Source organism: Triticum urartu, chromosome 5A (genome assembly GCF_056163025.1).
Source record: "Triticum urartu cultivar PI428250 chromosome 5A, HENAU_Tu73, whole genome shotgun sequence".
NCBI classification, from domain to species: Eukaryota; Viridiplantae; Streptophyta; class Magnoliopsida; order Poales; family Poaceae; genus Triticum; species Triticum urartu.
This window is the reverse complement of record NC_141877.1, coordinates 425,736,635-425,752,660: the sequence shown is the minus strand read 5'-3', so window position 1 is coordinate 425,752,660 and position 16,026 is coordinate 425,736,635. Positions and strand designations below refer to the sequence as shown.

The 16,026-nt window shown below is 44.2% G+C and overlaps 1 protein-coding gene across 1 annotated transcript; it reads left to right on the top strand.

Annotated features, from left to right (window-relative positions):
• The first annotated feature begins 3,039 nt into the window (after nt 1-3,039).
• Nucleotides 3,040-5,559, top strand: LOC125556114 (uncharacterized). Its single transcript, XM_048718905.2, has 2 exons — nt 3,040-4,701; nt 4,822-5,559. The coding sequence occupies exons 1-2, from the start codon at nt 4,165-4,167 to the stop codon at nt 5,074-5,076; spliced, it is 792 nt and encodes a 263-aa protein (XP_048574862.2). The 5' UTR covers nt 3,040-4,164; the 3' UTR covers nt 5,077-5,559.
• Nucleotides 5,560-16,026: the final 10,467 nt, after the last annotated feature.

Below are 16,026 nucleotides of genomic sequence, written 5' to 3'. Positions count from 1 at the left end.
GAGCGATTTCATTATAATTACCCCTAATTAATTGCATATAACCGGCACCCCCTTTGTTTTTATTTAATTTTCATATTAGATTTGACTGAATTTGACTGATTTGGCTAAAGCGTGCGGAGAATGTCAAGAGAGGTCGGGGTAGACCGAATTTGACATGGGAAGAGTCTGTTAAAAGAGACCTGAAGGATTAGAGTATCACCAAAGAACTAGCTATGGACACGGGTGTGTGGAAGTTTGCTATCCATGTGCTAGAGTCATGAATTGGTCGCGAGATCTTATGGGTTTCACCTCTAGCTTACCCTAACTTGTTTATGACTAAAGGCTTTGTTATTGTTGTTGATGTATTTGATTTGACTGAAAATCAAACTTCATAAAGTTTGACCAAGTTTGGCGAATTAACTAGTGGCTATGGCTAAACGAAGATGGCACTTTGGCATCTTAATTTGCGGTCATTCCCTTTCAAGAGGGAAGTTCTTTTCTTTATGGAGAAGCTAGCATATAACATGTCTTTGGTCGGAGATCTCGGCGGAGAAAAACCTCTAACTATGGGTTCCATTTTCCTTGTAGAAACACTAAGTAAAGTAGATGTATCCACACACAGACTCAAGGCATGTACTGAAAATTGAAATCACGGACATTAAAGAAATTTGAAAATACAAAGATTGAAGATTTAACACGATCACCAGCGAGAACATCGCCTCTAAACAAAATAACATCATGTCTTAACGATGCATACACGACCTTGAACTCGGGTTTAATCCATGGTTGACTGGGCTACAACCAACTCAAGAACCATCCAATGAATGATGGATTCTCCCACAAGATGGGTGCAACAGGGTCCACTATTGTCATTTTGCTTATCCTTCTTGCTTGTATAAGTTTTTGCTAATTTAATTATGTTTCAAGCAACAAAAAATAAGAGCCACCCGGAAAAAAAGGAGAAAGCAAGAAAGTGGCATAATATTTACTGTTTTCTCCAAATCTAAACTGCAGCGTTTGATTAATTTGTTGTGAAATTCTTTTCACCGAAAGTTCGTAAAGCCCCTGAATTCTAGCATATCCCTTTCCTCCATAGTTCACTACTGACTCGTAAAGATTGGTGCCTGGACTGCCGGTGTTAAACAACTAATATAATTGAAGCTTATCCTCAGCATCTTCCTCGAGACATCCCCGTAACTTGCACGCTTATGCTTGGCCATTCTCAGCTTTCTACAGGCTGCATGAAGCCATTAGCTGCTCTAAAATATAGTGCAGTTTGCAATTATTTGCCAATCATGTTAATCTAATCCTGGGGTTTAGCGAGGAGACTTCCCGTATCCAGGCTGAGCTGGTCGCCACGGCCACTCCCCCCGGCTGATTATTATTCTAGAGCAATAATGTCGTTGTGGAGTATATATGCGCTCGAGTTGGATCCGATTGCAGACACCACCCAGCTGGTGCTGACATGGCAGAACAAGCATGATTAATTTTGGTCGTCTTTAGTTATGAATGAAATCTCCGGTGGTAAACTCGGTGAGTGCCTTTGTGACGCATCAGCACCTGTTTGTTGTGTTATTTTAGTTCTAAAAAAAAAGACCAACCTAAGGGCAATTTCAGCTGCCCAGCCAATGGGTCGACGCCTCGTCCTCAATCATGCTTATTTTAGTTCTCAATTATGCCAAAGTTGTCTTCGCTAAATGTTTACATATTATTTTGGACGCATGCACCCCGTATGCTTGGACAACTACACGACCTTGGTCCAACTTAGAGCATCCGGAAATTCGCAGAGGCACCCAGGTGCGGAAGTATGCACCTGCTCAGCCCTTTGTTTTCTTGTATATCTCCTCCCCTTGTTCTATGTAGTTTGGATTTTGGCTCTCTGTACAGTGTAAATATTCATTGATTAATGAAGAAGCAGTACGATACTCTCCTGTTGTAATGTTGCTAAAAAAAACTCCGGGGAGGGGTGCCACAAGGACGCTGCCAAGAGGGACATCACCATCGCCAGCGCCAAAGCACAGAGCTTTCGTCCAAAGTCTCATCCACGCATCGTCGAGGCACCACGGTTAACATGTCCATCGCCATCAAACCAGACCTCCACACTGTGATCTGAGAGTTGCCACTGCTGAAGCATGGCCACACCAAGATTCCACATCGCCCCGCTCCTTTCCGTCCACACAACCAAGGAGTTGGGTCACCACCACCTGCCCGCTTGCCGTAGAGTCGACCACATTGTCCCTAAGGTCTCAGATGAGAGGCAAAGTGCGAGAAAGCATTGCGGCTTCAACGAATACGATTAACTAACTGTGCTACACGAAACCTATTTTTGTAATGTGATATAAGAAATATACATAAAAGTGCGGGAAATGGGCTAGCCAAACGCGATAAAGGAAAAAAACTTTTTTAAAAGCCGGATTATCATGGTTCACCTTAATACTAAATCGTACTCTCTTATATATAAAATGTTTTAGATATTTTAATATAAACTTTTTTTTTGAAAAGAAAGATAACCACCGACCTCTGCATCGAGCGATGCACATAATCATTTTAATTAATTATTAAGTAAAGTACAAACAAAAGACAACTAGTGCCCGAACTATTATAAGATATGAAATAAACACCTACGATTAAGTCGATCTCTCCAAGAAGGAATAAACGCCCTTGTGCTATCGTCATCACGTCCGACCAAAAACGGCTTAGACAAGAATTTTCACCCTAATTACCGAGATCAGTCAATGAAGATTGCTACAACAGCAAGTAGATAACGCCTTCAACAAGATAATGTCTTAAGTTCGTCGCCATTGTGGCCAACTAATAAAGGTCGGAACAAAAGTTTTCACATCAGACATGATCACATGAAGCGGTGTTCCCATCGGTATCTTGAAGACGGATCGTTCGATAGTCGGCCTCCGCTAGTACTCCACGCCATGCCGAAAGACACTAGCAGATTGATGAGATGTATTTCCACCTTAAACCACCGGCATGGCTGTCAGGTGTATGTACATCGGATTCACTAAAAATTTGTAACATTTTATATTTGTGAACGGAGGAAGCACAAGTTTACCCATCCATCTATCTGTGGAAAAGTAATTAATTACTCATAGTGCCACCTTAAACCTATAGAAAAACCAAATTCGCGGCAGCTACAACTACAAGAGGTACGCGGGGCTCGAGGCAGGACGGCCACTCACTCACTCACTCACATGTCCGCGGTCGATCCACGGATCGGTCGACACGCAGACGAACAAATGTGGGAAGCTTTGGGACGAGGGCTCGATCCGTTCAGAGCAGTTCGTTTCCAGCTGCGTGCCTTCGTCTCCTCCTCTCTCCCCAATCCCCATGCATCTGCAAGATGTACAGCACAACAAGTCAGAGCCTTGGAAGCGCAGGAAGAAGAGCCGGTACTCCTACGTAGCAGAATCTCACGCGCAAGAACCGGTCCGAGCGGACCCGACGAGCTAGCGGCGGACGGTCGTGCTAGACGATAGGTCACGGGAGGAGGAGGGAGCTGTGCGTGCTGCTCCGCTTGGCCTCACGCGCGCGGCGCCGAACGCTGCTCCGTCAGATTCGAGATCCCACGCACGGGCGAGCCAGAGCCGGAGCCGGAGGACGCGTGCGCGCGCGCTGACGCGGCAGATTCGGCCCGTCGCGTCAGCGTTCGTCACGGACTCGCGTGCTGTCAGACCGGGTCAGGGCAGGGCAGGGCATGGCGTGCTGCTTTGCTGCAAGAGGTAATAGCATGACAGGTCCTTCAACTTGTCTTGTATGTGATGATTTGGTCCTCAAACTTGCAAAAATAGATTATTTGGTCCTCCAACTTGGCCTCAAGGTGCATATTTGGTCCTGGCCAATCAGCAACAGTCAAGTGGAGCCAGCTGGGCTGAGCCGGTCAGCTTCGCACCTTTTGCATTTAGCCCCTGCCGTTTAACGGAATTAACTCGCGGGACACCACATGGCGCCAATACCCGGCACCGCGGCGAGCTTGGCCGGCACGGTGCCGGAGAGGCGGTTGTGGTCTACCGCGAGGAACGACAGCCTGGGCATCGCCGCAATGGACTCCGGGATGGTGCCCGCGAGGCGCACGTTGGACAGATCGTGTCCCCGGCCAGGGAGCGCTACCCCGCCGGCGAACGCCTGTCTTCCAACCTCGCCGTATCCTTCTTCTCCCACCAGGCCTCCCCAGCCATGGCAGCTACAGGGCTGAACGCGTACGCGCGGCCATACAGCCGCCGCTCCGCCCGCGCCCACCTCACTCCGCTAAAGCCCCATCCTTCCACGATGCTGGGGTACCACGGCCACGCCGGCTACCCGGCGCCTTCCCCGTTCGCCGCCAATTACTCCCGCGCCACCTTCCCCGAGCACCACTACCCCGGGGCCCTCCCGCCGCGGCCTTTCTTCCGTGAGCACGTCGCCGCGCCGCGTTACGACCGTCGCCCGCGCGGGGTCATGTTCGATCCTGAGAAGATGTACGCGCAGGTGATGCACAGCTTCAACTACAAGCATAAGGGGCGAGCGGCCGCGGCCGGGAAGGGCAAGGGAGGACCCGTGACTCGCCCTCTGTTGCCGGCGGCACCGCCGTGCGGGCCGCGGGGGCAGCGGGCCAGGGGCAGGGCGTGGAGGCCGCACGCGCCGGAGGTCGCCGTCGCCGTCGCTCACGAGGCGGAGGGCGTGGCCGGTGCCCCCGCCGGCCTGGGCCTGGCACGGCCGCAGCCGCACGACCGTGTAAGCGACCAGCTAGCCCAGCCACGCTACGCCTTCCCGGTTCTCCACCGTTGTACTGTTCAGTTCGTGCCTGCGTTTTAGCTGATGGATCTTTCGCCTTTTTGGCGTGCGCCGTCGCAGGCGCGCCTTGATGATGAAGCTGCTCGACGACCCCTGCGCCCGCGTGAACAGGCGGCACGGCCCCGGAGCGGTGGCCGCCGCGTCCGATATCCTCTACCTGCCCATGGATTTCAGGTGATTCATCTCATGCTTGCTCTTCTCTCACGGGTTGACAGGGTGATTTCTCTTGCCTGCATTTATGCCTGTGCGGTAGTGGAACAGATTCTTATCAAGTATAGTAGCATCAAATGGACGAAGCCAACGTTAATCCTGTAAGTCAGAAAAATAAGAAGCGTACTTTCAATAAGTTCCTCTTCTTTTGGCGAGACACAGTTTCACAAAGTACGTACGTACCGACTTGTTTTGTGTGCTTTGGTGTTCTTTATATTATTATTAGTCAGGTATAATGATCTTTCCGTCTTGCAAAAATAAATGGGTCAGTCTATGTCACATCTAGATGTGAGATAATACCTCACATCTAAGTGACATCGTCCTCTAAAAATCTGTCCCACCTCGTTTGACAAACAAAAAATTCGGCTTGTTTGTTTGTCGATCTCCCACCTGACCTGTTGTTTGTCTATCGTCAACACTCGCCCACCCATCCCGACTACCCCCACCTGGTGGGCCTTGTAAGTTGGGCTTTTGTATTGTCTGTTTGTTTGTCTCAAAATTTGCTCACGGGCCTGGCCCTTGTTTGTTATTAGTAGAAAAAGACCTTGCTTGCTTGTAAAAGAAGTTGACTGCAGTTGACTGCAGAAGCTTGATTCTGGTATGTAGAGAAACAACACAGCAGTTGACTGCCGTCAGTGTGTAGCAAGAGGGAATTTGTTTTGATTTCTCCAGGAAACAACAAACTATGGGCGCAGTTGCGAGACGAGAGTGGACTCGCATTTGGGGCAACAACAAACTATGATTCCAATTGCGAGTCGAGGATAAACTTGCAATAAAGACAACTACAAAACAACGAGCCCAGTGCGAGTCAAGGATCGACTTGCAACTAGGATGAAACAAACTATGGGCGCAGTTGCGAGACGAGAGTGGACTCGCATTTGGGGCAACAACAAACTATGATTCCAATTGCGAGTCGAGGATAAACTTGCAATAAAGACAACTACAAAACAACGAGCCCAGTGCGAGTCAAGGATCGACTTGCAACTAGGATGAAACAAACTATGGGCGCAGTTGCGAGACGAGAGTGGACTCGCATTTGGGGCAACAACAAACTATGATTCCAATTGCGAGTCGAGGATAAACTTGCAATAAAGACAACTACAAAACAACGAGCCCAGTGCGAGTCAAGGATCGACTTGCAACTAGGATGAAACAAACTACGGACCCAATTGTGAGTCAAGGATGGACCTGCCACCGGGATGAAAAACTAAACAAAGGCCAAGTTGCGAGTCAAGAGTGAACTTGCAACTAGGTTTAAACAAACTACGAGTCTAGTTGTGAGTGGATGCTATACTTGCAATTGGGACAACTACACAAAACTATGATACGAGTTGCGAGTCGAGGGTGGACTTGCAACTGAGATAACTACACAAAACTACGATACAAGTTATGAGTTGCGAGGGTGGACTTGCAACTGATACAACTACGAAACTACGAGCCTAGTTGCGAGTTTAGGGTGGACTTGTGATCGGGATGAAAAACAAACCGCATGCCTAGTTGTGGGTCAAGGATAGGTTTGCAACTGGAATGAAACAAATTACGGGCCTAAATGCCAGTCAAGAGTGAATTTATAATTGGGACAACTACACAAAACTAAAAAGAAAAGAGGAAATAAAAAGAAAAAGAAAAATAAAAAAATCAAAATAAAAACTGAACCATAGCTCAACGGAAGAGAGTGAGAGCAACGAGTCATGTTACTCTATAAAAAAATTGAACCCGCACCCACCACATAGAGTGAGAAAAGTTGCTGCCCCGCAAACTGAAAATTGACACAACCCCAACAATAAATGCGAGTCGCGAAACACCTCCAATGTGCGACGTCACATAACCGGAGAACAATGGATGAAAGCCGTGAAACAGGTCGACAACGTGACGAAGATCAAAGCATTGCATGAAAATTTCAGCAACAAAAGATTGTACATTTGAAAATTTAGAAGAGCCGACATTGCTAATCTCGTCCTGATGAGTCACAGTCTATGGAGGATCGTACACTCACACTTACGCAAACATGGAAGACAATGAGAAAAATGACCAGCAATACGACACGAAAAACCGGCCTGACAACGCAAACACCAACACGACCCAAGGTACATGCATGTGAACAAAACATTTTTGCACGAAACATACATGTTTGATCAAGTGGTGAACAACTTAGTTGTAAAATCATCTAGATGTAAATTAGCAAATGCAAAAGAAAAAATATATGAAAATAATGATATTTAAAATAAAAGTAAAAAACAAAAACAAACAAAAAATACGCGTGGCATTTTCATATTTTTTTCTTCAATTTTCACCTCTTGGGGTAAGATAACAAATAAGAAAAAAAATTAAAATAGAAAAAATGCAACTAATAGTGTGCTGCAGGGTGTGTTTGCACGAATTACAGCCCATGCATGCAGCTACACATACGTGCAACATCGGTCACATCCCCAAAACGATGTGAAAAGAAAAAAAATAGACGTTCAATGAAGTCCCATGGGCCGATACGTGAAACAAGCTAGTACAGGTGCAGTCCGCGCAAGAACAACAATGAGAAAAAAAATGCACTATGCTGAGAGAAGAGAACAAATCTTAAAGGGCTTTCATCCTATGATGATAGAATTAGATATGAGGTAACTACGGTATTTCACATCTAGCAAAAGACAACAACAAACGACATAGCCTGCCTCTTCCACTTCTACACCGCAAACCAGATAAAAAGTGGGCCACAAGTGCGCAAGAAAAAACAAAAGTCCAACAAAAAAACAGACATGCACCACGAATGGGTCAACAAAAAGTGGACAGAACGGAACAAGAGACACAGAAATACATTAGCCGATGATGCGAGATCAAGAATTTGCGTGAAAATTACACCAATATGATCCCAACAGAAAACAACTTAGCAAAACTTCAAAAAAAACTTAGCAAGAGGCCCTTAACAAAAGCCTTGATTATTCTCCCAGTTCTTATTAGTACAACGGTCATGCAACCAACAAAGAAAAAAAGCCCAAAGAGTCACATCACATGCAGCAGACATGGGCTATCTTCCCAAAAGAAAAAGAAAAAGCAGACATGGGCTAAGGCCCTCACGCATGACACGAACAGGCAACAGGAACACAACGTGCAACCGACAAACACGGCAAGCGCGGCCTGGGGATAGCAGGCAGCGACAAGAGATCAAGACGTTTACACGATTTTTTCAGCAATTAGATCGTGTGGTGGAGAACTTAGATGTGAGATACTATTTCACATCTAGATGTGAAATAGCAAACCTGAAAATAAATATGGCAGAATATCAACCATACCGTATGTGCAAAAACTGCAAACTGTGCAACTACCAACTAAAAATATGTGCAGCCTTTTAGTATATCTGTAAAAACTAGTAGTACTATCTCCAACAAAGCCCCTGGAAGAAGACAAACAACCAAAGCAAGCGAGGGAAACAAACAGCCAATGAAAGCATGCATAACTTTAGTTTGGTCTTCCAGCCTGAATGAATCGGAGTTAAAACGGTCACGATCTTCTTCTGTTTTGCAACGGGCAAATTAAAGCAGGCAGCGTTGCAACAACAAGGGGTGCGCGGTCGTCAACGGCGGCCGACGCGGAGCGCGGGCGGCACTACGCTCTACACGGCCGCGGCTGGAACCGTTCGCTCGGCAAGGCGTACATGCAGGTAACGAACGTGCACGCACGCACAAGCCTCCTCCGTGCCGTCGATGCATGCATGCATTCATGCGGTTTGTTCTCTCACACTGTGAGCCGTTGGTCTTTGCAGGCAAAGGCTGGTGAGGCACTTCAGCCGCTCCACCTTCGCGTGCTACACCGATGAGTACCTCCCGGTTGTCTTCTCGCCGCCACGCGACGGTGCCGCCGACCCGCCCCCGGCCGAGCCTAGGCACCTCGGTCGACGTGTCCCTCCGTGCGTCCCTGCCGTCGAGCCGATGAAGCCGGCGAGCAGCTGGCATGGGTGCATCGAGGCGAGGCTATAGCGAGCTAGCTAGCCACTCCAGCAGAGGTGCCCCGCGGGTTAATTCCGATAAACGACAGGGGGCTAAATGCAAAATATGCAGCGCTGACCGGCTCGGCCCAGCTAGCTCCACTTGGCCGCTGCTGATTGGGCCAGGACCAAATATGCACCTTGAGGACAAGTTGGAAGACCAAATAATCTACTTTTGCAAGTTTGAGGACCAAACTATCACATACAAGACAAGTTGAAGGACCTGTCGTGCTATTACCTCTTGCTGCAATGCTACGCTGCTGCTTGCCTCTCGTGATCGATATGAGAGGAAATTGCACAAACCACCTACTTTTGGTGCTAGTGTTGCACAAAACACCTATTTTACATGTTTATTGCACAAAACATCATATATTGGGGTAATCCCTTGCGGCTAGGTCTAATCCATCATTTAAGTGTGTTGACATGATTCTTGACAAGTGGATCCATTTGTTAAATGCACCGTTAGCAAAAAGAAGAAGAAGAAGAAAAAAAAACTGGTCACATCATCAGCCAATTAGAACCGTCAATATCTCACAATTTTTTGCTTCAATTGAGCTGAATTTCCCCTAAAATATTAGTGAGTGTATTTATGTTTTACTGGATAATTTTTTAATTTTCTAAATGTTAAATTATGAACAAAAAAGTTGACCAATGGAAGTCCTGCATCCATTCTTAAACCCTTCAACTGGGGGTGAGATATTTACCAATGAAAGGCCGCACCCATTCTTAAACCCTTTGATTTATGCATGTGGAACAAAGAAAACACCATGAAACCTTGTTTTTTTTTCAGGTTTGTTAATAGGACGGGTTGTCCATACATGAAATCTTGAACTAGGATTCTTTTCCATTACAGTGCGCAAACAATCTCGCATACAGGGCCGCCCCTAAGGAGGGCAGGGGGCGGCCGCTGATACGTCTTAAACATATCTATAATTTTGATTGTTTCATTTTATTACACAAACACCCAAAAAATTAGGTTCATTGGCAAATATACGTCGATCAATGACAAAATTTCTACCCGACCATGGGGTGGGGAGGGGGTGTAGAGACGGGCTTACCCGACGACGTGGGAGAGCTGGCTAGGCTCCATCATCGGCAACCACTTTGCCAATGGCTGCCACGGCCTACTCTTCTGTGCGATGTGTTTTGTGCAAGAAAAATGCAAAATAATCCAATAAATCATAAATGCACTCGCTAATATTCTAGGGAAAATTCAACTCAATTGGAGCAAAGGATTGTGAGACATTGACAATTCTAGTTGGATGTTGATGTGGCCGATTTTTCTTTTTTTTTTCACCGGTGCACTTACAAACTAGATCCACTTGTCAGAAATCATGTCAACACACCTAAATGGTGGATTAGACCTGGCTGCAACAAATTACCCCAATATATGGTGTTTTGTGCAACAAACCTGTAAAGTGGGTGTTTTGTGCAACAAACCTGTAAAGTGGGTGTTTTGTGCAATCCTAGCCCCAAAAGTAGGTGGTTTGTGCAATTTCCTCCGTCGGGTGAGCAGCGTCTGCGTGGCTGGAGGCCAAAATCAGGGCTTATTTGATTCAAAGAAATTTTGAAGGATTCTAATCCTCAGGAATTTTTTCTATGTGGGTTGTTTGATTCGTAGGTTTGTAAACCATAGGAATTTTTTCATCGGATTCCTTTGCACTAGATTTCATAGAATTTTTTTTCATCCACTCAAACCTCTTTGAAAGAATTCTACGTTTTTTCTATGCACAATCAAATACTTGTATAATCCTGTAGGATTCAAGACGACATGTCACTCTAATTCCACGTTCTTCCTATTCCTACGTTTTGAAAATCCTACGAATCAAAGAGGCCCTCACTGTGTGTGTTTTTGCTACTAGTAAGAAAGACCAAAATTATTGTTTTGAACTTGTTTTGCTGATCAAATTAAGTGTATGATCTGACCTTTTTAAAAACTCTGGCACGATATATGATCCCGACCAATCAGTGGCGGAGCTAGGCAAAAGGTTCTGGGGGCCAAAGGCAAATCACGAAAATCTAAGGGGCCAACAACTATTTTTTTCTCTCAATCTATGCCTCCTCAGAAAAAAGCACACCTACCCCGCCCGCCGGCTGATTCGCGTATTTCCCTTCAATTTCCGTCGGTTGACTCTTTGATCACACTACAGCTCGACTTCTGGCTTCTTCCAGTTAGAGTCTATGCATGTTGACTCCAGGCTTCCAGTACTCCACGCATGTTCTTTGTCTTTTTGACAAAAGAATCCACGCATGTTGAATGCTGGGTTTGATTTACGTGGATCATGTACGTTATCATGCGCGACCGATTGCTTTGCCCGTTAGTCACTTGCGTGCGTACACGCGCCCCTGAATTTGAAATTAGGGTCAAGTAAACGACGCGAGAAGATGCAATTTTGGACCTTCGCAGCAGAAAAGATGCTGTGGTACGTGCACGCGGTCAGGTGCCTGCACGTATTGCGTGGAGAAAAACAAGCGACCACGTGCGAAATCCAAGTCCCGCCGAGAATCGAAATCGAGTCCACCAGCTTGTTTTTCTGCACGCCATACGTGCAGGCACCTGACCACCAGCAGCTTGTAGTACTACTACCACGATAGCACACGCAACGGGACGCTGAAAATTTCGTAGGGGGACGTAGGTATGTCGAGGCACCTTGGCAGGCGTAGGATTGCCTCGCAATTCAGAAATTGGATGGGTGTCATGCATGCCTTTAGTGCTTAATCACTGTACGTGGGGTCAATGCATGCAACATGCTCCATCCAAACCACCTCCCATACCTTTTCTTTTGACTTTCAAGTTTGAATCCATATACTTTTCAACCAAAAGTTTAATTTTGTTTTGTTTGTGTATTCGTGTTTCTTGCAATGAGTGCTTTCAAACAAGACCACTTTTGAATACATTTTGGCATTTTTTATCAAAGTGTCAAATATTGAAACTTGACATTCGTAATATTAAGCTTTTGCCAAGTTTCATATGAATCAACTCAATTTATAATATTAAGTTTTTGTTAGGGTTTAGGATTAGGGTTTAAGTTTTAGTATTTGACACTTTCTCGTTTTTAGGGCCCATGGCACACTGTAGCGAGACGGCAATTGTAGCTGAGTTTTTTATTCACTCGGTTTTTTGAAAACATGGGAAGATTAATTGTTTTGAAAAAATGTGAATATTTTTTCAATTTTTGATTTTTTTAAACACAATTATTTTGAAATTGTTTTTGAAAAGCAAACAATTTTTGGAGTTCCATATAGTTTTTGAAAAATGCAAACAATCTTTCGATTTGCCAAACATATCTTAAATATATTTTTTGGAAAATGCAAACAATTTTGATTTTTTGATTTAGTTTGGAAACACAACAATTTTTTCTGACATTTTTTGAAAAACACAAAAAAAATTAATGTCAGAACAATTTTTTAGAAAGCAACACTTTTTAAAAAATTCAACTATTTTTTACAATTTTTGAAAGAGAGAATAACAAAAACCACAGAGGGAAATAGACGAAAAAGACAAAAAGTGAACAAAACAAAAGAAAAAATGCAAACAAACGCCGAACTAGAACCTTGTAGAAAGTTCCTAAAAGCAGTCTAAACCGAGCTAGAAGCTTTGAGAAAGTTCCTAAAACAGGGATTGGTAGAAACGTGTAATAGGTTAAATGGGCCGGCCCATCTCGCCTTTCGTCGCTTGTTCCTTGTGGAAAATGTCGATATTTCGGTGCAATGTGGGTCACGTAGGATTTTACACTACGTGGGTGTGTGCATGTTTTGCTCAAAAAAAAGTTGTGTGCATGTGCTAGCATAGTGGGTTGCGATGCTAGTCCTTAGCAATCTTGCATCATGGCCTGTCTGCGTACATGGGTGCCCCCTGGATTTTGGGGGCTCGGGGCGGCCACCCCTTCGACCCCTTCTAAGGGTCGACGCAACAATGATCACGACGACCATGAGAAAACTTGTCTACTCGTTGCCGGCTTGGGCAGAGCATGGCGGTCAGGCACATTGTCAACGTATTTGGTGGTGCAATGGTGATCGGTCACGAACTCATCCATGTCGAGGACCATGGTGGTGGTGGCAAAGAGATGCGGTTTGAGGACATACACAAGTTGGTGTTCCAGCTCCTAATTCGAACTATACTTATTGGACAAAAAAAGACAAAATCAGATGTGAATAGTATCAAATACTATTCACCCCAAAGCTGACACTATTTATAGTCGAACTTGTCTTTTTTGAACCTCTAACTGTAGATCGAGTTTTGAGCTGAATTTTTTTGTAGTTATAGACATGCCCCGCATGTATGTTCTATATTTTTTTCAGATTTTTTTGGATTGTCTAAATATGAAATGTTTGGGTTGATCCTGCGATCTCACTTAAAGGGCTGATCCTATACTAGTCTCCCCCACAGAGAAGTGGGTTGGCTTTTGTGGGTCAAGAGGAACAGGCCGAGTTTGACCTGCTCTTAAAGGTGGTGTTGAGCTGAAGTGGTAAAGCTGAGTTGGGGTGTAGAGTGGGACCTGCCCCTAGCTCATAGGAAGACCTCCTATAGTACATACGCAGAGAGAACTGGTTAGAAGGGTTCGTCCCATACTAAGGAAGAAGCCAATGAGTGGAGTTCTATATGGAAGATTAAAGTCCCGTCAAAACTTCGAGTTTTTATCTAGCGTTTGGCACGACATTCTATCCCCTCTGGAGAGGTTTTGCAGCGTAGAAATATGGCAACTAAAACAACATGCAACTTCTGTGGGGCGCACGATACTTGAAGGCACGCCCTCCTTAGCTGCCCCCTATCGCGCATCACGTAGCCTCTTTCTTTGGAACCAGTCATCAATCAGCTAAGTTTAGTACAAGAGGATAGTGAGAAGAGATGTTGTTTACCATACATGATGTTATGCAAACAGAAGATCTTGTCATACTAGTAGTGACTCTTCGGGCTATCTAGGGTGCTCGCAGAAAAACAATACATGAAGGTATATTTCAGAGTCCTTTTGCAATCCATGGTTTTATTACATCGTACTTGTGAGAGCTGCAAGTGATTACACCCAGCAGCGTTATTTTGAATGTAACAGCAGCCCGACCATCACATTGGTCAGCACCACTGTCGAGTTTCTCCAAGTTCAACGTGGACGCAACAGTCGGACGAGGTGGTATGTTTGGAGCAGTGGGTGCTATCTCCAGAGATCATTTGGTTGTATTTTTGAGTGCCTCAACAATTTTCTTCACCAAAATTGATGACTCGACTACTCTAGAAGCCTTAGCTGCCAGAGAGGCCCTCGCTCTAGCCGAGGATCTAAATTTGCAGCACATCCACATCACATCAGATTGTAAGGCTGTGGTGGATGATATCAAGAAGGGAGGTGCGGCTACCTACGGTCCTATTATCCTGGAGATCTAGCAACATTTAGTAGTTCTTACTTCTTGCAATATAGTCCATGAATTTAGGAGTTCAAACTTTGAAGCTCACGGTTTAGCAAAGCATGAGTTGACTTTAGGCCCTGGCCGCCATGTTTGGTTAGGTCAGCCTGAGGATCTTCCTTTCGTCCCTGTAAACGTGACAACGGTTGAATAAAACTTCGTAAGATCATCTCAAAAAGTAGTGCATACATAACATAAATAAGACCATATGTTTACGGGAGCACCTATTCGGTGCTTCACGCGTCTGAAGCGTCGTTAGTGCTCGAGCACACCCTAGGCGGGCCACAGCCCCCTAAGCCAGCATGTATTGGTTTACAAAAAAACAGGTTTTTTATAGATGAAAACTCCTATAATTTTTTTAAAAGTGCTCGCAAAATTTAGAAAAGTTCACAGATTTTAAGAAATTTTCTAAAAAGAATTTAGGAATTTCCAAAAGTTAATGATTTTAGGTAAGTTAATAAATTTAAAGAGAGTTCATTTACTTTTAAAAAGATCACGGATTTAAAACATATTCATGATTTTTTGTAAAAAATTGCGCTCATAAAAATCATTACTGAATTAACAAAAAGTTCAAGATTTTTTAAAATGTTCATGAATTTATCAATTTTCTTAATTTAAAGTTTTCAGCAATTTAATTTTTTGTTAGGTTTTAAAAATGTCCATGCAATATAAAAACGTAACCTTTAAAAATGATTTTTTAAAAAGTTCATCATTTGGAAAAGTAAACGAAAAAATGAAAGCCCAAACAAACGGAAAAAGTAAGCGAAGAAATAAAGAAAAACCGGCGTCGGAAAGGCCCTAGAGAGAAATAAACCTACATAGGCCGACCCATAAGAAACTACCACGGGTGATTGTGGATTAGCTACTATTTGGAGTTCAAGGAAATTCCTATATTTACATAATGCTTTAAAGTAGCTCCCTCAAGTATGTTCTAGACTCAAACTAACTTGTGGCTGGATAGGTAGGAGGGCAGTGACACTCCTAGCCCATCAAATGCCAAACCACATATTTAACCATTTGGTGTCTCGTAAAGGTGGAATATTCTTCTAGTTGGAGGCAACGTCTCCAAAAGCGATGCACAACCATAGTCCATCGAGGTGCTCATTGGTGTAGAGTGTGCATGCATTTATAAGATTGAGCATATGTATGTATTTGAGAACGACAGCAACAATGTTATGTTTTTCTAAAGAAAACCTATGTTCTAAAGAAAACCACATATTTAACCATTTGGTGTCTCGTAAAGGTGGAATATTCTTCTAGTTGGAGGCAACGTCTCCAAAAGCGATGCACAACCATAGTCCATCGAGGTGCTCATTGGTGTAGAGTGTGCATGCATTTATAAGATTGAGCATATGTATGTATTTGAGAACGACGGCAACAATGTTATGTTTTTCTAAAGAAAACCTATGTTCTAGAATTTTTAGCCATTATAAACTCCTTACAATTACTAAACTTCTTAGGAATAGAGGCCAGGGAGATCTTAATTTCTTTATTCTAAGTAGGCCCTATCTATAAGAGTTTGTTTAGGTCGTGGGTTCTGCAAATGACAGTTTCGGAAATAATATTTCTATTAGAACAATTAAAAAAATCAAGGATTTTTTTTGGGAATTTTGAAAGTGTTCAATTTTCTTATGAAGTATTAATGAATTTAAAAATGTTCATAAACCTAGAAATTCTTCATG

Bases quoted from the DNA above. Each gene is read 5' to 3' on its own strand.
- LOC125556114 (XM_048718905.2), top strand. From the start codon at position 4,165: ATGGCAGCTACAGGGCTGAACGCGTACGCGCGGCCATACAGCCGCCGC. The intron at 4,702-4,821 runs GTAAGCGACCAG...GCGCCGTCGCAG, and splicing joins GGCCGCAGCCGCACGACCGT to GCGCGCCTTGATGATGAAGC.